At 46.8% G+C, this 23,876-nt stretch overlaps 1 protein-coding gene and 1 long non-coding RNA gene across 10 annotated transcripts in view; one reads left to right on the top strand and one right to left on the bottom strand.

The window, feature by feature from the left end:
* The window catches only part of TACC1 (transforming acidic coiled-coil containing protein 1), a 78,104-nt gene that overhangs the window by 44,136 nt on the left and 10,092 nt on the right, over positions 1–23,876 (top strand). For 6 of the 9 annotated variants that reach the window (XM_043503129.1, XM_043503130.1, XM_038384856.2 and 3 more), the window contains 4 exons: positions 8,339–9,488; positions 17,374–17,434; positions 18,158–18,365; positions 23,475–23,530. In XM_043503129.1, coding sequence (XP_043359064.1) covers positions 8,641–9,488; positions 17,374–17,434; positions 18,158–18,365; positions 23,475–23,530 — 1,173 coding nt within the window. In that variant the 5' untranslated portion in view covers positions 8,339–8,640. The remainder of the gene's footprint in view (positions 1–8,338; positions 9,489–17,373; positions 17,435–18,157; positions 18,366–23,474; positions 23,531–23,876) is intronic. The other 3 variants (XM_043503131.1, XM_038384857.2, XM_038384859.2) reach the window with 1 other exon arrangement.
* Positions 2,242–5,084, bottom strand: LOC122457562. The gene is made up of 3 exons (XR_006277153.1): positions 4,940–5,084; positions 4,731–4,800; positions 2,242–4,240 (listed from the first exon to the last, which is right to left on the bottom strand). It is a non-coding gene; the product is annotated as an uncharacterized LOC122457562 (long non-coding RNA).

The raw sequence follows: 23,876 nt of genomic DNA, 5'->3' as shown, positions 1-23,876 counted from the left end.
TCCCAACGGCCGGTCCATGGATTGGCACCAGTCTCTCTGATACCATTTAGGAAGGCAGCAAGCGGGTCCCTGATATCAAAAAGGTGGGGAAACCCTGCTTTACAAAATGCTTTACAGTTTGATATCACCTTCCATCGGGGGGGGGCCTCAAAGTTCTTTGCCAAACCCCAATGCATTAAGCCTCACCGCCCGAGTGAGCATGGGTGCTGGAACTAGGGGTGCTGGGGGTGTGGTAGCACCCCTTGGCTTGAAGTGGTTCCCATCATATACAGGGTTTACAGTTTGGTTCAGTGGCTCTCAGCATCCCCACTATATAAACTGTTCCAGCCCTTATGCCCCGAGCTAGAGGAGTATCGTGGCTGCGTTTTGCAGATGGTAAAGCTGAGGCTCCGAGAATGGAAGGGAATTGCCAGAGGTCACAGAGGAAGTCAATGGCAGAGCTGGAGATAAACCGCAGGGGCCCAGTTCTCCACTGCCCAGAACCTTGTGCCTCAATCCCAAAACTAGCCTTTCTCCCGAGCTGCGGGTCTGACTGCCGCAGGAGGCTTCACATCTACAGTGGGTGAAAAGCCTGAACAAAACGATTCATCTTGCCTTGCAATGTGAAAGTGACCAGGCCTGCAGTGGATTCCAGAGCCACAGGGAATGGCATGGCCTGTTTCCACTCTGGGGAATGGCCGTGGCTCTGATGTGCTGTACAGAAGAGTTAGGGTACCCTTTTCATGTTCAAAGGAGCCAGCAAGAAGAGTTGCCCCAAGGAGTCGTGGTCTGGCTGCATTCAGGGGGTCAGTGTGCGCCGCCGCCTGGCTCACGTTGGGAGCCACCCGTCAATCGTAAAATCGTTTCCATCCAAGTCACTTTGGAGCGTTTGGTAGAGTTTAAATACAAACCAGCACGACGCAGTCAGGCTGGTGAGGCAGCTGGGCTTAGAGGAGCATCGGCTGAGTGTGCCACACTTGGGCTCTTCTGCCTTGCCCACGTGAGGGATGGGGAGTGTGGTGGTCTTTGCACAGCCCACACGCACATTCTCCAAACATGACTCATGCAGCAGCGGCGTGGGGGTGGCTGTGCAGCAGGAGAGACTCTCTTTGGAATGTAAATGCATACCCAGGCCTCTGAGTAAGGAGCAGAGCAGCACACGCCATCCCTGTTCCATGCACGGGCAGTGCTGGAAAGCATTCCCAAAAGGCATAGCTTGCATTTACTGCAGCAATTGAGATGGCTCATTCCCAGGCTAGCTGGGGGCGGGGGGGAGTAGATGGACTGCCAGGAACATGCGTCTGCTGCTGCAGTGACTCTTCTCCGGAGTGCAGGGAAGGCCCTGTGGGTCACTTGCATTTTGCATCCTGTGTGATTGTTTGTGAAAAACGCATGTCATTCTTTTGGCCACTGATCAGCCAGCACATTGGAGTCAAAGGAAATGCAGGGAGGAGGAAGAGCAGCTGCCAGGTTGAGGGAGGAGCTGTCCATTGGGTAGGCAGATTAGGGTGCAGAGGGTTTGCATCGTGGCTAGCACAGCCAGAGGGATGAATTTGGCCCAGTTTGCATAGCCAGGTATGAAGTGTTGGGAGACTAGTTTTGTATTCCTTCACCTGCCCCAGATCACGTCAATGGAAGCAGAATAGAGAAACTGGCTGGTGCTGGGACCTTAGCAGAGGGCTCTTGCACTGAGCAGCGCCTGGATTGGGGCTGCTGGGCTTTGTTGTTGTTGGAACATCTTCTCATTTCAAAACTCTTTAGGCTAATCCTTTCCCTTGGCCTCTGACTGATACTCTGCAGAGGTGGGCTCTGGCCATGAACTGGCTACACAGGGGAATTTGAACTATGCAGCCAACGCCCTGCAGAACAGTACGCCTGTATGCATCCTGCCAGGGGAACCCACCATGGAGAATGGCCTTCCCGATGGCTCATGGCAGCAAACTGCCCCACACTTGAGATAATGTTGCTGTTTGACACTTGTGGCGAGGGGCATTTGCAAACTCCTGTGCTCCCTGTCCTTACACAGCGCTGTTTGGGTGAGCAATGGTTACCCATCCCGGCTACCCAGCTACAGGTCTTTGTGGATAAGCCAGCACACCCCGGGGCGGTTTGGCTGGGCCTAGGATCCACCAGGGGACTGTGGGCTATGTACAGCATGGCCATGATGTGGGAAAACTGATGGCGTGTAAAATAATCCTCTCACGTAATTAGCACGGAGCCTCACACCCCCTGAGATAGACGGCGGAGAGGAGCAGAGTGAGAGTCAAAGCTGCTGTCAGAATGGGCAAGTTCTGAAGGGCCTGGAGCCATACTGTGCCTTTCCAGGCCGCACACAGCTGAGGGGGTACGTGCTGTGTGTACAAGGATCGTCTGCCGCCTTACTGTAGACAGCCAATACCACCGCTGTCCCCTGCGGGGTATTAACAAGGTAGCCAGACCACGCGGCTGGAATCCAGGATTACCTCAGAGGCTGGGTGGCATGCGCATTCAGGGAATGTGAACAGGGGATTTTGACTGCCGAGATAAGGTGGCTCTTTACTGCCCCGCTGGCGTTTCTCTATTACATGGGGTGTTCCCCAGACCCAGCACTGCATCCCCTGTTGCCCCTCGGATGCTGGGGGCTCTGACCCCAGCCCTGCGTTTGTTTGTTTCTGCAGTTGTTTAGGTTTTAGTGACCACTGTCCCTCCCATCAAGTTAAGACAGTCCTCCACTGAAACGATCAGTGCCTTGCGGTGGTCATCTCTTGCCATTTGGAATTTGCCACAAGCCCGTCAATGTCCCTAATGCACACCTCCTGTTTCCAGTATAACCCAGCTCCCCATGTGCGTGGGGAAAAGGTGGGCTCTGCCACAGCCTGCAGGGTGAGCAAGTCTGGCTCTGGCAGGCATCAGGAGGGAGCAAATTACAAAATCAAGGTGCCTTCCCAGAAGAGTCAGTTCACCAATATTTCTTATGAGAGAGCCCAGCCAATCTCAACATCCAAGCTCAAAATGATGGTAACCAAAGTGTCCTTCATACACAGAGCCCAAACCCACATGCGACTCTCACATGGGGGGGTGGGTCACAGCAGAGGTCAGAGAGGCAACTTCCATGGAGATGGAGTAGCTTGTTCTTTTAGTTACTCAAGGTAGATGAATTTAGACTGATTTAAATTTATGGCTGTCAGCACACTAGCTACAAGGAGAATGCACTGCCCCAGGGTATAAAATGTGGCTGTCCTGTGTCCCTTTAATTTTAGGGTCAGATCATCCCTTAGGAACAGGTACCACAGCAGTAGCCTGAAACACTATATCATACAACAGGCATAGTAAAGTACTGTGGGCTTTAACAAGGGTTATCCTGTTAACAAGTGGGAGGAAGACCCTCCCCAGTGCTGGCTTGAAGAGCAACACAGTCACGGCTTCACAAAGGTCGTCTCATTGTGGTTGTGTTTGGTAATATATTTCGCGGGGGCAGGAAGGTAGTTTCTAGCGGAGAACATTCCCTCCCCAGCCTGGGGTGCAGACAGTCCTTTATGCTTCATTTCCATGGCTTTTAGCATATTGAGGATCAATTATGCAAATCAGAAGCCACCAGCTGAGTCAGGCTTGGTTCAGCATCCTGGATTAGTGCAGGAATGTGGATATTTCTCTGTTCCACGTTTATCTTCCTTTGCTGATCCGTAGTGCACTCAGTAGCCAGAAAATATGGAACAGTAACGAACTCACTTTGATAGACATAAAGTCCTTACGAAGATGAGTGCTTTGGTGTTTAGCAGGTCAGATGGGCTGCTCTGCCTACCCTAATTCATATCCCCCTTGTGAAAATGTATTAACATTTGGATTATTTCAGACATGATGCTGTACCACTTACACGGGCTGGTCAGAGACCGAATCATAGGCCATTGTACTGACTGTAGAAAAGGGGCTTCCCAGGACTAGCGTTGTGCCTTGAAGTCTCCTGTGCTATTACAGATTTTCAGACAAGCTCTGCACAACACAGCCAAGGACAGATTTTTCAGAGGCATCCAGGACATTTGCGGTAGGGGTTACAATGGGAGATAAGCACGCAAAACTCTGGCTTCAATTATGGGTGCTGAGTATTGGGAAATCTGGCCAAATGCCCCTTGCCAAAATGCAAGAGGCATGCAGAAGAGCTGAGGATGGGCTTTCATTACTGCAGGCATTTCTCCCTCCCTGCTCCCTCCTTCCCAGCCCAGCTCACAGCACCTAGACACTTGATGGCTGTCGTTTTCAAGGTGTCTGAGCAGATGAGGATCCCCTGAAAGAGAGGAAAAGGTTAAAAAGTAAAGGATTTAGGAAGACTAAGGGAGGGAGGGAACTGCAGTAGTTGTGGCCGGCAGTGATTAAGTCGTGGGTCAGGATCCATGATTAAGGCTCTCGGATAGCATAGTGTTGAGCATGATATGAACATGTAGACAAGATTTCTGCAGAGGGGGCTAGCTGCCATGAGAATGAGATTAGGCAACATTCCAGAGATGGGGAGAGAGAATCTTATAGAAAAACTCAGAGATATTCCTGGGTTGGTTCGTTGAGAGCTAAATCTATCATTTTGAACACATCCTTTGTTCTTTTAACAGACCCTGCTTTCAGTATTTTTTCCCCTCAAGCATATATGCTTGTCTGCTTTCACTGCACTTGGTGTCTCACATTTATACATCTTGGTGACGTGAGCCATGCATTTTGTGTAAACAAAAGAGAACCGGTGGCATGGGGCTTTTATAGCTATAGCAGACATTTAAAATACTAACCAGAGAACCTACTGACTGGTCATGTGTCTCCTTTCCTGATTCAGACACAGCATTTTAATGTTTGCAAAAACTGTTTTCGAAATGCATCCGATGAAGTGAGCTGTAGCTCACGAAAGCTTATGCTCTAATAAATTTGTTAGTCTCTAAGGTGCCACAAGTCCTCCTTTTCTTTTTGCGAATACAGACTAACACGGCTGCTACTCTGAAACCTGTCTTCAGATAATCACCTTCCCCAGTACCTGGCTTGTGAGGGGACCACCCCATGTTTCTGAAATCACAGCCAGTTCTCAGGAAGTTGACGATCAGGAAGATAGAAAATCCTTCAAAGGGAAATGGGAGCATAAAATAAATGACAGCAAGTGAAAGGTTAAGACAATTCAGCTTAGCTTGGCTTCCTGGTTTGGATCAGCCCTCCGGAAGGGGCACAGCATCACCACACTGATGTCAGGAGCGTTATGCAACAGGAGGGCTCTTTGGTGGCTGATGAGCCCCCAAGTGGTTGCTGTGCTTGTCAGAATTAATAAGACAGTTTCTGGAGAGCAAACGCAGGGATGTCAGAAGTGAGCAGAGCTGTTGTCAGACCAGCTCCTTCGCCACGGGCTCAGCATACGAGTCCTTAGGAAACCTTTAAATACTTATTGTGTGCCTGATCCAGCCACCCTTACTCAGGGCGGGTGCTGCCTCACCTAAACAAGCATCCCCCTTGCTGGTGACACTGTGACAAATTCAGATCTCATGCCTTTTCCGTGTACTCGAATGGGCGGGGGAGTTGCATAGCACCGTTCACCCTGCAGGAAGACGGGAGTAGTGGTTACACACTGGTCATTGCTGGAGATTAGAGACCTACAAACAAAGGGATTTTCCTTGATCTGCATCATGATCAGAGCTTCCCTATAAATTCGCAGGATACTTTTAGGAGTGTCTGTAGAGCTGAGAGAGGACTGGAATCCATGGGAGTGGTTAAAGTTGGGACCGTCATCTCAAGGCTCAGCCTGGCTGCTGTGAACAGCACCTTCACCTGCAGGAATGCTGAAATGCAGGCAAGGTGGGGGAGGCAAGATCTTTTATTGGACTGGCCTCTGTTGGCGAGAGAGAAAAGCTTCCGAGCTTACACCGAGTTCTTCAGGCCTGGGAAACTTACTCAGAATGTCTCAGCTGAATATCGTGAGACCAACCCAGCATGAAAGTTACACGGTGCTTTTGTGGGCTGGGCATGCACAGACTGCACTGCAAACACTGAGTTTGTGTTACAGACTTTAGGGTGCTCTCTTTCCTTGGGCTGTTTTTTGTTTGTTTTATTGTTTTTGGTTTTTTGCCTGAAATCTGCATTCACCCAACAAAGGTTGCCTTAGAGGAGAGACACGAGGTTGGAGCTTTCAAAGGGGCGTGGGGAATTGGGTTCCTAACTCATTTACTGCTCGAAGTGGAACTGTACAAAGGTAAATAACTGTGTACCAGACACTACCTGTAGTTAACCCCCCCTCCCTTCAGTGAAGTATGGACACCGAGATGTGCACTCGCAGTCAAATCATCATAGCACCGTCCATCTCTGCACAGCTGCTCCTGCAACCCAAGCTGCAACCTGTAATTTGTCCTTTATACCCCGAGTCTAATTTTCTTTACACTGAGGCCATGGGACAGCTTTTTGGCAATGAAATGGGGCATTCAAGCAGATATCATTGAACACTGGAATGGTGCAACCAGCCTTCATGTAAACACAAGCAAATCCCACGGACTTGGGTGAAATGGTGCTTAGGTTGAAGGCAGTACACTCCTCTTCCATTGACAGGACACTTCCCTTCATTGGGATGGGAAGTAAATATGTGGGAAAAGGCCTGGAGCTTATGAGACGACTGCAGGTAGCATTGTTAACTGGCTGTGTCCAAATGGCAAATTACGTAATTGCTCCTACTCATGTTCTTTTGAACAAGCCACTTCATAGGTGTCAAGCTAGGGCTGTGGAATAACAGCGTGGCACATGGTGCGCGTTTGTAGTAGTACTTGAAAAAATTTCCTGTCACATATTAGCTCAATGACAAAATATAACAAAGGTAGGTGAAAAATACCTGTACTACCACTTATCCCAACATCGCCTGCCCCTCCTAGAGACCTGCCCCTTTTGCCGCTATCTGTGAAATAAAGTAAAATTATGTTATTTCAAATGAACTTCTAGGTTGTTTTCTCAAGTTGTGGTTGCTTTAGACTGATTTCTCAGCCCCCCAACCTGAAGCAAATACCAGCAACCACACACCACACAACAGAACCACTAACCCAGGAACCTATCCTTGCAACAAAGCCCGTTGCCAACTCTGTCCACATATTTATTCAGGGGACACCATCATAGGGCCTAATCACATCAGCCACACTATCAGAAGCTCGTTCACCTGCGCATCTACCAATGTGATATATGCCATCGTGCCAGCAATGCCCCTCTGCCATGTACATTGGTCAAAGTGGACAATCTCTACGTAAAAGAATAAATGGACACAAATCAGACGTCAAGAATTCTAACATTCAAAAACCAGTTGGAGAACACTTCAATCTCTCTGGTCACTCGATGACAGACCTAAGAGTGGCTATCCTTCAACAAAAAAGCTTCAAAACCAGACTCCAACGAGAGACTGCTGAATTGGAATTAATTTGCAAACTGGATACAATTAACTTAGGCTTGAATAGGGATTGGGAGTGGACGGGTCATTACACAAAGTAAAACTATTTTCCCATGTTATTTCTCCCCCCCACCCCACCCCACCCCCCACTGTTCCTCAGATGTTCTTGTTAACTGCTGGAAATGGCCCACCTTGATTATCACCACAAAAGGTTTTCCTCCTCCCCCTCCTTCCTGCTGGTAATAGCTCATCTTAAGTGATCACTCTCCTTACAGTGTGTATGATAAAACCCATTGTTTCATGTTCTCTGTGTTTGTATATAAATCTCCCCACTGTATTTTCCACTGAATGCATCCGATGAAGTGAGCTGTAGCTCACAAAAGCTTGTGCTCAAATAAATTTGTTAGTCTCTAAGGTGCCACAAGTACTCCTTTTCTTTTTGCGAATACAGACTAACACGGCTGCTACTCTGAAACTTGTCTTTTTTTACTTCCCATCTTGGTGGGCAATAATGCGTTTTGTTGTTTTATTCTACATTTGCAACCTAGATTTTATACTTGGGAGTCGCAATAAACACTATCTGACCAGTCCTAGCTAGGGGTCCTCTGCAACTCAGATTTGTTGACTTTCCAATCAAGTTGCAAAGCCAATCTTTCTTCTTGGGCATTAGGGTGGTAGTGGGTCATAGGGAGAGGATGTTATAGGTTTGTTGGTAGGTGAGTAGCTATGGTCTGTGTGTGGGCATTCTCTCTCATATGGTGACCTTCAGATTCTGGACTGTGTACTTTAAATTCTACAGAAAGTATCTGCAACTGGGGATAAATTATAAATCTAAATACATACATTGATCTTTGTGTCTATGAATCTTGGAGCAGCTTTGAGAAGAGGAAGATCGTAGGGAAGCCAATCCATAACCCATTCAGCTGATGTCTAGGTGCAGAATATGCTAGAATGCTGTAGAGCAGGCATAGTTTTAATAGCTGCTTTTATCTATTTTAGAATTACGTGAAGATGATGAACAACTGGTAGCTGAAATTTCTGAGACATACGTATCCCAGAAGCACTCCGAGGATGAGGTGCAATCGCCTCTTGCAGTTCTTCAAGGTGACAAGAATTCTAAAACAGAAACTGACTGCAAATTTGATGAAGATTCATCAGTGAAACGAGTTGCACCAGAAACAGAGCCGCCTTTGGGTATTTCTTCAGCACTCACAAAAGAAACTGATTCTCCATCTTCAGGAGTGTCGGCTCCAGACCAGACTTTGTCATCCAATGTACCCACAGCTACCCAAGCGTGGGTGATGTCAGAAGAAGACATGGTTGTCACTCTCGAAGGATTGGCTGATGCTGAGCCAAAGGCTGAAACTTTTGCCCTGGAGTCAGTGCCAAGCAAGAACAAGCTCAAGAAAGTGAAACCATCTTCCCTTAGAAAGAAAACAGCTGGAGAGACCCCAGAAACGGAAACAGTCACAGAGGGCATCCCTGTCCCCAAAGCATCTTACCAGTTCAATCTAGCTGAGTATGATGAGAAAATAAACCCCTTTGTGATGGGAGGTTCCAAAATACAAAGCTCTCCTCCTACAGCTCAGCAAACCTTCATGGCTTCAAACAGTGATACCAATGATTCGGGGGTGGAGTTGGCTGAGGAGTCCAGGGGCCATGCTCTGAAGCTGGAATTTGATTTTACGGATGGGGTGGAGAATGGAGAGGTCAAGAAAGCCCTGCCCAAGAAAATTGGCAAGAAACCTGCCAGCAAACTAACTCCGAGGCGACAAAGAGAAGCTGGTAACAAACCTACTAGTGCTGATGGCCTGGAACAGGCTCCAGCAGAGGTGCCTCTCCCCAAAGCCTTGTACCCGGTGGATCCCAGTCAGTGGGACGATCCTAACTTCAACCCTTTTGGCAGCAGCGCGAACTTGCAGAACTCCCCACCCCTCCCAAAGGCTTCCTATCATTTTGACCCCAACAACTTTGACTCAGCGGATCCTTTTAAACCCACCAAGAGCTTAGCCAGCACAGCTGCTGACTCCTGCCCCACGGCTGATAACAATCTCAATGAAATCCTGGAGTCTCAGACCCTGGAGGTTCAGGATGAGGAGCTGACGATAGGCAAAGCCTCTCCAAAGAAAGCCAAGTCACGCTTGATAACGTGAGTGATGCCGCGTGCTGGGTTTGCTGCTCTTTGTGCTCTCTGTGGGGTCAGGCAGCCGGAAGTTTGCTTTGTGGGATGGCAGCCTGCTTGTTTGTTTCCCAGATGCCTTAGGAGTAATTGCAGCAATGCTCCTGTTTCCTGCCACGTTGTTCTCATCTAAGCTAATCTTGCTGGTGAATGAGCTGCAAGATAGACACCTACGGCAGGCAGCCAGATTCTGCAGTGTCACTACATTTTGTTCCTGCCCTGTTGTATTTGCACACAGATGCTGTATCTTTTTTTTTTCTCTCATCCAGTGGTTCTTCATGAATTGACAGGATGAGAAAGCCAAATACACTCAGCAGTGCATGTGTTAGTCACAACAGCCAAGTAGCCTAGAGGCTCAGCTACCAGCTAGTGCTGCATAGCAAGTAACAACTCTTAGTGGGACCTGGTTGCAAGAATCACCTGAGATCCTGCCATGGTAGAGAGAACAAGTGGTTGAGATTCCAGTGTATGAAGTTTAAAATCCCCTGCTATTAAATGGTTTATTCACATTCAGGATTTGTTTTGCAAGTTGGGCAGGAGGAGGCTTTCCAACTGCAGGTGCACAGTGGCATCTGTGGTTCTTCCACTCAATGCAAATGGATGTCTGTTTCATCACGTATTGCTAAAACGTTTTTCAGGTCGTCCTGGAACTTCCTCTTTCATAGCTAATGAAGAGAAGTACGGTTAAACAGTCAGGCTATTTGTTCTGTTGGCTGTATCACATCTGCCCAGGCAGCATGCAGTTTGCCTTCCCTTGCAGGACTATTTTGGTACATGTACATGTGGGATTCTTTAAATACATATTTAGTTCTTAGAGCATGCTATTTAAAATGGTCATGTAAGTACTGAGGTTTCACAGTGCCAACTGGGAATGCAGGCTGAATTGTATCCACTTTCTGGGAGTGCATATGTCACTGTAAACCTTTCACCTGTTGTGTCTCAGGTTTCTTCCGAGCAGGGTCTGTGCAGTCTTGATGTCTCCAGGTGACTTGAGTCCCAGAGTTTGAAGTTGCAACATACAAAAACACCAGAAATAAAATGTCACAATACTGTTTTGATATAACCCCAATATGTAGTTTGTGAACAGGCAGGAAGGCAGAAAGGATTATTGTGTAAGAGAGTCATTTCCCACTAAATATTTGGGCCTTTTTCTTGTAATTATTAACTGACATTCACATAGCCACCGGGGCAGCAGCAAAAGGAGAGGCAGGAAACAAGCTGCCATTCTGCTCACAGGCTGGAGGATGGATTTTAACTGAGAAAGAATGGAGAAAACCTGGCAAACCTGAATGACCTGGTCTCTCTGACATCTTTCAGAAATATCTTGGAAGGAATCTATATGGATCTGTTAAACCCCTGTGCTCGTCTGTGTTTGACTCTGAAGTGGTTAAGAGTTAGCAGACAATGGAATATCACTTAAAGTTTCAGGTTCCATCTCTTCTTTATTTAGGAGCAGAGTAGGTGTTCCAGGCACCTGGGTCCCTGGGGTTTTGGATTTTTGCATGAATGTTCATATCTTCTCCAATAATAATAAACACTGAATTGGACTGTCTCCTATATGCATGCTCCTCCCCAAGAAAGAGAACTGTGCAACTCGTTACATTTATTAAAATGAGAGATAATATCCAGGTCTTTTCACATGCTTTTTTTTTCTCCATCTGTCTGTCTCTTTCCTGTCTATTATTTGATGCATCAGGACTACTGAACAAGTGAAATTTCTCTGTTTTCTGTTGTAAGTACTCTCTTCTGTTTTCTTTATTTGTTTCTATTGTTTGTTAGCATTCTCCAACCCCTCTTCTCTCCATGGCATGCAGGCTCCTTCCTACCTTTTGAGTTCCGTTGTCTGACTCCGTGTTCACCTCTCTCAGACCTTATTTCATCAGAGAGCTTAGCCTTGTGATGGACTGTGTGCAAAGGAATGAGAAAGGGAGACGGCGGTGGTACTGTAGGTGTGTGTCTGTGCTTGCTCCCATGGCATGTTAACTTCCAATGTGTTCTGAGGACGTAAAAGTGTATGAAATCAATGTGTTGGTTAGGCCAGAGGTTCTCGGTCTTTTCAGACACTGTACCCCTTTCAGGAGGCTGGTTTTGCCTACCCCAAGGTCCACCTCACTTAAAAACAAAATCAGACATTAAAAAACAAAAGTTCCACAGCACACTATTACTGCAATATTGCTTATTTTCTCATTTAATACCATGTAATTATAAAATAGATCAATTGGAATATAACTATTGTCCTTACATTTCAGTGTATAGTATATAGAGCAGTATAAACCAGTCATTGTCTATAGGAAATTTTAGTTTGTACTGACTTTTCTAGTATGTTTTATGTAGCCTGTTGTAAAACTAGGGAGATATCTAGCTGAGTTGATGTATCCCCTGGGGTATGCATACCCTTGGTTGAGAAACACTGGGTTAGGGGGCTCTTCTCCTGGATCCATACATTGTAGAGACAAATGTGTTTTTTGTCCTGCAGGTGAATCTTTCCCCTGGGGGGATGTCTCCCCATGTGACTAGCCTTTGTAAAGTAGTAAAGCAGGCAGCGTATACTGAAGGAATGGCTCCAAGGGCAGGAGACAATAGAACGTGTTGAAACAGCTTCACAGAGGCCTCAACGAGCCCAGGGACTCAAAACCTAACTTTCTTTTTCATAAAAAGAAAAGGAGTACTTGTGGCACCTGTGACAAAGCTCTGTCCTTGCCTCTGTGAGTCCCATGTTTCCTGGCGGATTTCGCTAGCCTCAAAGGCTCACTGTGACCCTCCACGTAACCCTTCTTTCTCTAGAGACAAGGGTCACAGTCTACTGAGCCATTTTCATCATAAGCCAGCGAGGGAGGTGAGGAGAAGTTATCCTTCCTTGCACAGTCTCTGTTGTCTCCCAGTATCAGTGATTAATCAGGGGGCAAAGATGGGGGGAAGGGGAGCCTGGGCCCACCCTCTACTCCGGGCTCCAGCCCAGGGACTGTATCAGCTATGGTAGCTGACCTTTTAGAAACATGACATGTACAATTCCCTGGGCTACTTCCCCCACAGCAGACCTCACTTCCTCAAGCTCCACTTCACCCTTACCTCAGGGCCTCCTTCCTTGTGCCTGATATGGTGTGTACTACTCAGCCTCTCCAACCGCGCAACTTCCTCCCACAGCTCCTGACATGTACCCCCACCTGACTGACTGGGAGGCTTTTAACTAGTTTCAGCCAGCCCCTGATTGGCTTCAGGTGTCCCAATCAACCTAGCCTTCTCCCTGCCTTCTGGAAAGTTCTTCATTGGCCCCACGTGTCTTAATTGACCTGGAGCAGCTGCCATTTCACTTATCCTGGTACCAGGATTTGTTTAGTCTGGAGCTAATATATCTATCTCCCACTACTCTTCCATAGCCATCTGGCCTTGCCCCTTCACACACCTTAGAGACTAACAAATTCTTTCAACAAGTTCTTGTCAACTGCTAGAAATGGCCCACCTTGATTATCACTACAAAAGGTCCCCCCCCCCGCCCCCTGCTCTCCTGCTGGTAATAGCTCACCTTAAGTGATCACTCTCATTACAGTGTGTATGGTAACACCCATTGTTTCATGTTCTCTATGTATATAAATCTTCCCACTGTATTTTCCACTGAATGCATCCAATGAAGTGAGCTGTAGCTCATGAAATCTTATGCTCAAATAATTTGTTAGTCTCTAAGGTGCCACAAGTACTCCTTTTCTTTTTGCAAATACAGACTAACACGGCTGCTACTCTGAAACCTTTCTTTTTCATAACTTCCTGTGGTCATGTCTTTAGGGCTTGGGGAGGGTTTACCTGGCTCAGTGCAGATCTCCTGCACAATAAAATAAACAAGAATCAATTGCAAAGAATAGCAACCTTCAACAAGGGAAGTATTAGCATTATTTATTAACTATTACTGGCCTTATCCAGTGATGGGCAAGGAGAAGGTAAAACGCCTTTCTCTAGGCAGTGTGGAGACTGAACGCTCTCAGTGCACAGATTAATGTTAATTATTTGTACTGCAGTACCACCCAGAGTCCAGCCAAGATCAGGGCTCTGTTCTGCTATCTGCTGCACACACACATGGTAAGAGACAATCCCTGCCTCCGAGATTTTACCCTCTAAATAGACGAGGCAGACAAAGGGTAAGAGGAGAAACAGAAAACAGAAGTAACATAAAGTCTTACAGCAGGTCGGTGGCAGAGCCGGGGATAAGGCCCAGGTTTTCTGCCTGCCAGTCCGGTGCCCTGTCTCGTTATCTTAGAGTTAGGTTAGAACATCAGGCAGCCTGTTCAGGAGCTGGCCGTGATGAATGACACCCCACACCGTCAGTGGAACGTGCCCTGAAGAGTCTGAGCTAGCTAGCTGGCATTTGGGCCCAGGCTTGCTGCGAGTGGGGAGAGAATCCTGCCTTTGTTGGACTCAAACATTGATGGCACAAAACCATTCTTCTGGTTAATTCTGCTGAGTGACTGGTCAGAGGGCAGCTGTCTGCACGCCTAGTTTATAGCTCTCACCTTGGGGCGACACCTTTTTGATTGTCTACTTATTTTAACTGAGCCCCAAATGCCTGGTTAGGGCAGCCAGTTAGACTTAAATATGCTGGGGTATTGTCCGTCACCTGGCTAAGCTTCATCTGGACCCATCACAAAACCTTACAATAGCAAACCAACGTGTGCCACCATAGCAAGCATCAGCCCCCTACAATAACAAACTGGTGCGCTCAGCCTGCATGTGAGATCAGTCTGACCATAACAAACTAGTCATGTATGCTGCAGCACTCTGCATGAGCACCCCGGCCACAACAGACCAGTGAAATATTGCGTGTTCTTGTAGGAAAGTATTTTCCCCCTTTCTGTATTTTCCCTTGTGTTGCCTCTGTGGAAGTGCGGCGCTTTTCCTTGTGCTTTCCTGTAGTAAGGAGGAGAGCAACAGAGATCGCATGACACCAGATTTCTAGGGTCCTTTTACTCTCCTGGAACAGGGGGACTCATCTTACTCGTGACTGTCTAACATAGTCCATCGCCCACTCCGAAGAGCAGCAGAGGAGATAGGATTCATGTACATTATGCTAGTAGATTTAGGGAAATTCAGAACTAGCTGGAATTGGAGACTTAGTTTATTTACATTATGTCACCCCTTTTATGCCTTTATTGTCTGTGTAGTTCTCAGTTGGGGATACCAGCACAGAAAGGGTCAGTAACAGTATGTACAATATTGAACAGTGTTCAACAAAACTGAATGCAAGTGTTGGCATTTGCCTTCAGACTGAAAACTGACCAGCCATTCTGGACTATTGGTGTTTTGTTTAGTTTTTTAGTCAGGACTTATGAACTAGGGATCTTCCTATTGTACACATATTTAGGAATCCATTTATCAGGCATTTTCCTGAGCTGAATACAATCTTCTTTGCTTTAGTTTGAGTCCTAAGTACTGGCACTCAATACGCTGTAGAAAGAGGGCATTTCATGGCCTGCATTCCCTAGTTTGTGTAGTCCCATATCCCCGTTGAGTCTGGCAGCCTCAGGGTTTGCTGACTGAAAGCCCTGAAGGTTACAGAAGCAGGTCACTTTATATTCATGCTCCAGGATTAGAAGAACAACAGAAGAGCACAAATGTGTCTAGCAGAGAGAAGCAAAACTCAGCTGGCTAGTGGGATGTGTGTAATAGCAACCTATGGCTGAGAGCAGTTTAGCCTGGTTCTTCTCCTTCCCCCGCAGCTTGTGGATAGCGAACCGGGGATAGGGTACTCTGATCAGACTGGCTACCAGATGGTATGAGAACCTTCTCCCCCGCAGGTCGCATGGTGGCCCGCTTCTGCACCTACGGAGAGAGCAATCTGCCAAGCCCCATTGGATTTGAGATTCAACTATTTGCGTTAGAATCTTATGGAGAAAAGTGAAGTTGAGTGGGGTTTTGAGGCAGACACAGGTGTGAATGGTAGCCTCCAAATCGGGTTCCCCCACAGACACAGCATATAACGGATTTCATTGTGCGCTGTAGGAGCATAAGCGACCCCTGCATGGAGCGTGTGCATGTTGGAAAATGGGCAGAGGCACGAAAACAGAACAGAGCAATTTGAGAGTGAACTGAGGGGAGGAGAAGGGGATTATTATGGAGTAGGTCCTCAGTGCAAATCTTTTCATATTTCACCATTGCAAAATTGCTGGTAAGGAGCATTGAAAAAGCTGGAGGCAGTGAGCCTTCCTATAAATGTCTGTAATGGACCCTCACAAGATCTGTCTTTAAGCTCAGCAACTGTTTGTCCTCTGGAGAACCAAAAACCAAGGGCTGGAACAGTAGGTTGCTAACTGAGGCAGTGAGGTGGTGGTGAAACTTTACTCCCTGCCAGGATGGTGAACCATGACTTCCTGTGCTGTGTGAGAGAGAGGAATGCACTGATGCATGTTATCCTGCTGCAAGGCAGGTGCCTCCATTTCCTTTTATGCCCCAGAGACTCCTGCCTCCACCTCCCTTGATGCATGCTCCAGATCCATTGGACATGGCCAGTCTGTTTTGCCAAATGCCAGAATGAGGATAGTGCCTTTTAGACCCTGCATGTTTGACTGCGCAGTTCAGAAAGCCCGTGGTATTTTCTGCTGGATCCGGCTCTGGATCAGTGCTGTCTGCTAGATTTGTTTAACACATTGGTTGAAATGAATCTACATGGAGTCCAAGGAAAAACAGACCCTTAACCCAAGCAAAGCTCAGTACAAGGCCTAAAGCAAGGATGCAACCTCGTGGGAAAGTGAAGCCACACTCGCTGAATGTGGATTTGAATGTAGATTGGGCAGAATGCAGTTACCCAGCTCTTCAATGGGCTGACAGTTGGGAACATGCACCACTCCACCATACCCCACCCCCATGCTGTGGTCTCTCCACTGGTTCCTGGTCTGCATCCAGAGTTAATTCAAGGCCTTGGCCATCAGTGTGTTAAGACCCAGATATGGATATAACCACATCTCCATCCAGGAGTTACTACGGATAGTGCAGCTTGCAAAACCCAGAATTAAATGCCCAAGAGCTGGAGATGAAGCATTTCTCATTTGAGGGGATCCATATCTGGAATGAGCCACAAGAAGAGCTCAGAGTCACCCTGAGCTTAACCTTCTTTAGGGCATGCTGCAGCACCCTCCTCTTTGAGACATCGTTTTCACCGTCACTGGATAGATAATTAAAATACAAAGGAATGAAATGATTCTGCCTTTCAAACCAAGCAGAGTGTACTACAATGAGGGAAAGGAGAAGAGCAGAAGACCCCATAAAGTCTGTTCGGGCCTGGCTGTGCAGATCTGACTTGCCTAGGAAAGGCATGGATACTGTGGAAGTGAGCGCAATGCGGAGCTGCAAGGTAGATAGAACAGAGTAACACACGGCTTCAGGAGACGTGCTCTGGTGCTTGTGGAGGGTCTCTTTTTTGAAATGGTTCATCCTGCCAGAAGGCCAACGTGCATGTTAAACCCCTGGATAATATCTCCAGATAAAGCTTTAGAGATTCAGGGCAATGACCTAGTAAGAGAAACCTTGCTTACCAAGCTCATTGTTGGTTGTAATCCTCTCCATCAGCAGGCGAGAACTGACTGGAGATGCTTTCTCTGGTCTTTACCTTTGCAGAGGAATAAATGTTTTGAAGAAAACAACGGTTGGTTGGTTTGGGTTGTTTTTTTTGTTTTGTTTTAAGAACTTGCTTTGCCATAATATTTTCCTAATAAGTGCTTGGACCTGTCCAATCAGCAGAGTGCAATGCTAGCACTGGGGCTGCCCTTCTTTTGCTTCAGCCTATCTCTGCACATGCTTCTCCTTCCACCTGTTCTCCTCCTGGTGAGAACAGCAAAGCCGGGACTGAATCTGTCTCTCTTTCTTGTTGCAGGAGTGGCTGCAAGGTGAAGAAATATGAGATGCAATCCCTGGTCCTGGATGTTTGCACTCAGGTACATTTAAGCAAATGGCACTTACCTGTGTTCTTCAGAGGCCAGCAGATGCTTGTGTGTGGGAAGTGAGCACGTTGAGAAGGAGGAGGATTTGCAATCGTGATTCGGGGTTGTCTTTCCTGTTACTGGTCTGATGTAGGGGGGACATAATCATGAGAAGAGCTTGGGGCGGTTATCTTTAAACTGATATTTACCTTACCATTAACAATCCAGAACCAGCAATCAGACGTCCCTGAGAACACTAGTTTGCACTACATCCCCCTTCTCCGATGAAAATCTCTCTCAACATCCCCAAATCCTGGCTTCTGGGAGGAGGTGAACAACATGAGGAGGAGCTGAAAGAACCCATGATGGAGATGTTTTATGTGCAACTATCCAATAATCCTTCCCCTCCCTGCCCTGCTTAGTTTTTTGGTCAATAAATTAAATCATGGTCTCTACATTTCTGTGTCGGAACTGGGGCAATGCCTTGAAAGTGTCCCTTGTCCATTTTCTGGGGCAGTCGTGAGGTGCCAAGTTTTGTGATCACACCGTTTAATGGATTTTGTCCATTCCTTTCTGCCATGTGTTTCTGTCTTCCAAAACCTTCCTGAGATGCCAATAGGAGCGGCTTACCCACTTGACGAGTTTTCTGTTGTTTTCCATTGGCTGTTCTGATGACGCATTAGCCTGATCCCTATGGATTAGTTTAGCCCTGCTGAATTGCCTACCTTGATCCCACAGGATGAAGGAGCATTGATCTCAAAAATCCCAGACGTTGCAAATTGCGATGGTCATGCTACTGACGAAGAGAAGCTGGCATCTACATCCTCCAGTCAGAAACCATCCGGGCCAGAGGTGAAAGGTGAGCCAGAAGACGACCTGGAGTACTTTGAATGTTCCAATGTTCCCGTGTCTACCATAAATCATGCGTTTTCATCCTCAGAAGCAGGTATGGAAGCATCTCTCTCTCTCTCTCTCTCTCTCTCTCTCTAACTCTATAGACATACAGCATGTACACTCAGAAATCCAAGTGACCTCAAAATAACCTCTAACAGCAAACAGAGCCATTTGAGCAGCAGCATCCTGCATCTTATTCACATTAATTGGGCAGGAAGCTACAGTATATTCTAGTTAAAGGCTCAAATTGCTCATCTGTATTACTTACATTATGAAAAACCAGTGATTGTAGGTTGTTTTTATATAGGCCCTTTTTATTTCAGTGCTGTATAGAAGCTGATGGCATTACATTAGAAAGTTCATCTCCATCGCCACTGACTGAAACTGGCTCAGACAATGGATGTACAGAATAAATCCAGGACCACAAACAGTCCCCTCTCCCATGATGCTGGTTCTGCTGCTGCCTTGCTGCTTCTGCATATTTCCTGTCTAAACCATGAGTCTGTTTTGTCACATGAATCCAACAGAGTGAAGTGGGGCCAACCTTTTATCAAGCTGCAGCCTGGCTTGTGCTCTTTCAGATCAATCAAATGTGAATCAAAAATCAGTTCCTGTTTATGCTTTTCTCCTTTTTGACACCTGTCCAGTGTGAGTGTGGGGAGACCGAGAGTCAGTAACGTGGATTGATATTTAATAATGGTAATTAGAAGAAGCGCCAGCAATTTATATAATACTTTGTGTTCAAAGTATTATTCAAATGTTAACTAGTCCTCACACAGCCCAGTAAGGTAGGTAATCCCTCAAGGTATTCTCTTCATTTTACGGGTGAGGACACTGAGACACAGACTGGTTAAGCTCACTTGCCTAAGGTCGCACATTAATTCAGGTTAGACTAGAACTTGGATGTGCCTAGATTTTAGTTCCAGGACCTGTCTACTAGATCATGTAGATCTGTATATTAAAGAGTCATATAAATGAAAATTGTTCTGGATACGTGCCTGTAAGGACATTTGGATTTGCTAAGCGAGGTCTGTAGAAACAGTCGTGGCGTTATTTTATCTTCTATTGAATTTGCAGCTCCAGCCAATCCATTTTGAAATCATTAAAAGTCAGCAAGGGTGATGTTAAATCAATGTCAAAGTTACAGGTGGGAACGGCAAAAACTGCCACACTGAAAATTTGCAGCCATCTCCTGGCCAGTTTTGTTTCTTACACATTAATCATTTCTCCTGAAATGTGAGAAAAACCTGTAATAGTCTCTGTGGGCATATTTCCTAGAGGAGAGAATTCTTACTTCTCTCTACACGGGAGGTTGCCGTTGATAATTAACTGAGACACGCGTTGTTGAGTATTCCAGGGAAATAAAGGTTTTGTGGGATAAGGAGAAAAGCTTTTATTTCACACATTTGTTCTTGTAGACTCACAGGGCCTGATTCCCCAGCGCCTTGCTCCTTGGGTAGCCATGTGTCACAGTGCAAAACTTACACCTTTCCCATCATTCTGATTTGGTCGCATTCCGCACTCACTTTCCATTGAGGGAAGAGATTGGCCATGGTGCAGGGCAATGCAGAATCAGGCCTACTGGAAATCTAGACAATAAAAAATATCAATAGACCAAGTGGAGAAAATGAACCAGAATTTGTAGCAGTGGAGAGTGGGCCCTTTTCCTTCCTGCTTTCCGTTGTCATTGTATTCTGATGATACGTTTGCTTTTGCCTTATTAGTGAGTAAAGAGCCAGTCACGTTCACAGAGCACCACAGTGTAATTTAGGAACATGGGGCTCATAATTTATATACTGCAGTTACATAGAGTTGCAGGATATACACAGACATCAGTTACCGGAGGAGACAGCTTTTATGTACTCTCCTCTGCTGCTGGTGAGAATAGAAAGGGACACATGAACCATTCTGTTGATAGATCATCGGCCCCAGTTGGTGTGAGGCTTATATTTGCGTTATTCAGAGTGGGGGGAACAGCTGTTGCTTGTCACCACCTGCAATATCAACAGCCTTTCATCCCAAATGATCCCTCCACTTTACAGACACTATATACATGTGAGTCATTTCAACCATCACTGAAATGCAGACACCTCTGAGGTTGAACACAGCACCAGTAATTAACCCAATGGAATGAGTTTACCAATGATTGTGGTGGATTCTCTATCACTGGCATTTCTAAGTCAAGATTGGATGTTTTCCTAAAAGATCTGCTCTAGTTAGGAATGAATTCAGGGCCATCCTATGGCCTGTGTTATACAGGAACTCCGACTGGAGGGGCACAATGGTCTTTTCTGGACGTAGAATCTATGAACCTGTTTGGTAGCACGCAGGGAGTGAAGGATCTTGCACCCAGTCAGTATTCAGCCTCACGTTTGTTGCTGATGGTTGTGCAAATCCATATTGTGGAGACGGAGAGTGGGGGAAAGCTGCGGGAGGATCCTGTACACACGCCACACTGAGTGTGGTTCTGGAAAGGTCAGGGGCTGTGGTCGAAACTGCTCAGAAGCAGCACCCTAGGGGACTGAAATTGCCCTTCCGCCTCTTGGCGTGTGATGGTGCCTCCAAGTGGCAGCAGCAGCAGGGGAGAATATGGGGGATGAAGGCATAGTGGGCACCTCCCTCCCTCCTCCAGGAAACTGCCCAGCATTGCTGCTCTAAGTGGTGATGGAGAAAAGGGGCCATCAGGGCAACGTCTTGTCAAGCACAAAGGTGGGGAAAAACCAGGCCCTTAAATGCTTATTCGGACAGAGCTGGCTCTGAGGCCAAAGCACAGTGAGGGAACGTGTGCCTTGTGGCACGGGAAACCAGAGGAAACCCATGAACACACACCAGAGGCAAAATTTGGTCACGGCTGGTCCTGACTCTCAGCTGCTTTATTCTTTTTCAAATGTCCTACAGTCTCCCTACATTTACCAACAATATGATGTAGATGGGGGTAAATTCGAAACTTGGGAGGTGCACTGAAAATGACTTGTCTCTGTCGAGGGTCAGGAGCCAGCAGCCGAGGGGAGTGGAGTGAATGGCACCTGTCAAGGATAAAGGCACATTGCAGCATGGCCACAAAAGTGTGTGTGTGTGTTGTTCTTCTCTTTGCTCTGAGTGCAACAGAAGGGAAGCCCTGCAGGGTGGGTAACACTGAATCAGCAAGTCCACCACTTTCCTGCCACTCTTGTTCTTGGGTGCCCTGTGGGGAGCGGGCCAGTGATTTTCATTTGGAGAGAAAGAGTCCCCACTCCCTTGATTGCACTTATGTGGATCTCTTTATCCCCACTCCCATCGAGCAGATGGACGCCAGCCCTGTACAGAGATGCCACGTGCTGGCTGTCCTTAAGAGTGAGGGTCAAGGCCAAAGAGTGACACTTTCTGGGAGGTGTGCTAGGTCATAGCTTAAGACAGGGATTCTCATCTTTGGTCCTTGGTGACATCCAATAGTCCAGGGGTTTAATCCAACCAGCACTTAATAGTTTGTTTTAAAATGTACACTGCTTAATATTGCATAGGAAATGCTTCATTGTCCTAATTCACACTAAAGGCTAGGGTGCGTGAGAATTCTATTTGTCATGCAAACCAGTGGATTTTAATCAAAACAATTGTTTGCTGGTTGGAACAAAAACCTGGATGGTTGGAGAGCAAACTGAATTTGCTCAATGCAGTTTAAATTTGGAACTGTATTTTGCAGAACCCACAAGCTTTTGATCAAGTCTACTCGTTTTTTGGGCAAACTCATATTTTTTCGACCATCCAGTATTCACTCACGCAACCCCGCACCCTTCCCCCCAAGTAGCCTCCTCTGTCTTCTTGCACACGTATCGCACAAGGGCCTGTAGTCTCCATGGTTACCACAATACACAAGCTTGGGAAGTGTCTTTCCAAGCTTATTGTTGTTTCTTGCAGTGCCTGAGTAAAAATATTTTAAATCTCTATATATTTACTTAAAATGAGTGAGAGAAGCTTAGGAGCGTGTGTGAGAGTGAGTGAGCATGCTAGGGAGTGAGTCTCATACCCAAAGAGTGAGATTTGCACCACCATGCCTCCTGCAGGACCTCTCTCCAGACTGGCCTGCAAAGGATGTTGAATGAGTGAAGCAGTTCATCCCTTCTAAGCTCCATCACGTGATGGGTTTCGCCTTAACTCTGATCTCCTTTGTGCCCATCCATTTGGCCACCCTCCTGTCTTGAGCCATGTGCTGGAGCAAAACCTCTGTGCCTGACCCAGAGCTCTCAGGGTGGGCAGTTGCTTACCTATGCTGCATGTCACCTTATCCTGTAGGGACTATTAATTCTAATAATATGTTAGAACCATCCATGACAAGAACCAGTTGGACAAACACATGCCAGGATAGATAACACTTGGTCCTGCCTCAGTGCAGGGGACTGGACTAGATGACTTATCGAGCTCCCTTCCAGCCCTATGTTTCTGTGATTCTATGTTACGTTGATCTGACCCTTCCCAAGCCAAAGGATCCCAAAGAACACCCTAAAGTTTACAAAGTACATGGATAATGACCGTGACTGTAGACATTCAAGTAAATCCTGTTAGAAAACAGGAAAAGTTCGAGATCTCATCTTCATGTGTATTTGTACAGCACCTAGCGCAGCTTATCTAGGGAGCTGTATGGCCCCCTCACCACAGTATCTGAGTGCCTCCTGGTCATTAATGGCTTGTATCCCCACAGCACGAATGCAGTAGGGAGGTATCGTTCATCCCCATTGTACGGATGGGGAACTGAGGCACAGGATAGATTGATTTGTCCAAGATGAAGAGCTGGATTTGCGTCTCCTGAGTCTCATTCCTGCTGTGGGCTGTGACCCTCCCTGGGGCCCCATTCAGTGTCAGTATGGTTTGGCACCTGTACCTACAAAGAGCTGCTGCTTTGTCTTCCCCATACTTTGCCAGCTGCTTTGGAAAGCAGGTGCTGGTAACTGCTACTTTGCTGCTGGGCAGGCATTTCCCTGTGCATGAGGAAAACAGACAGGCCATGTGCTGACCCAAAATAAAACTGTCCATCCGTGTAAGGACAGGAACCCCGCAGAGCCTGGGATCCTGAGCCTCGAGGAACTGGAAGAGATGGCCTTAAACTCTTCTATTCCAGCAAATCTCTGGGCTGGGGTAACAGTCATGCTCTCAAGGCAGCTGTAACACCTTGTGCCCTGTGTTTTAGGGTTCAAAAAAGAAACATCCAAACAGAAGGAGAAGGATGGGCCCAGCAGCACCCTGGTAAGTGCAGCTTCACCTTTACTCTGACCTCCCATGGCTTCTCTTGTGCCAGTGACCCCCCCTGAAACACTGTGATTCCCTACAGGTCTGATTCTTCAGCCCTTACTCACATTCCTTGACTTGAGCTGGGCTGTTTGCATGAGTAAGAAGTGCTCTTTGTGAGTACAAGCTGGGCCTCTGCCAGCATATTGAGACACTTGCATGCACAGTGAAAATTGGGAGACTATGCTGAATATACTAAGTGATCACCCCGAATCCCTGCTCTCTGACTACTAATATCCCACATTCTTTGATACGGGCCTGAATCCTTCAGGGCACTGCAGAAATGGCCATGTGGCCTCTGGAT

The sequence above is a fragment of the Dermochelys coriacea genome, chromosome 26 (genome assembly GCF_009764565.3).
Source record: "Dermochelys coriacea isolate rDerCor1 chromosome 26, rDerCor1.pri.v4, whole genome shotgun sequence".
Lineage (NCBI taxonomy): Eukaryota > Metazoa > Chordata > Testudines > Dermochelyidae > Dermochelys > Dermochelys coriacea.
Note: the sequence above shows the minus strand (reverse complement) of the source record. Positions and strands in the feature narration are given on the sequence as shown.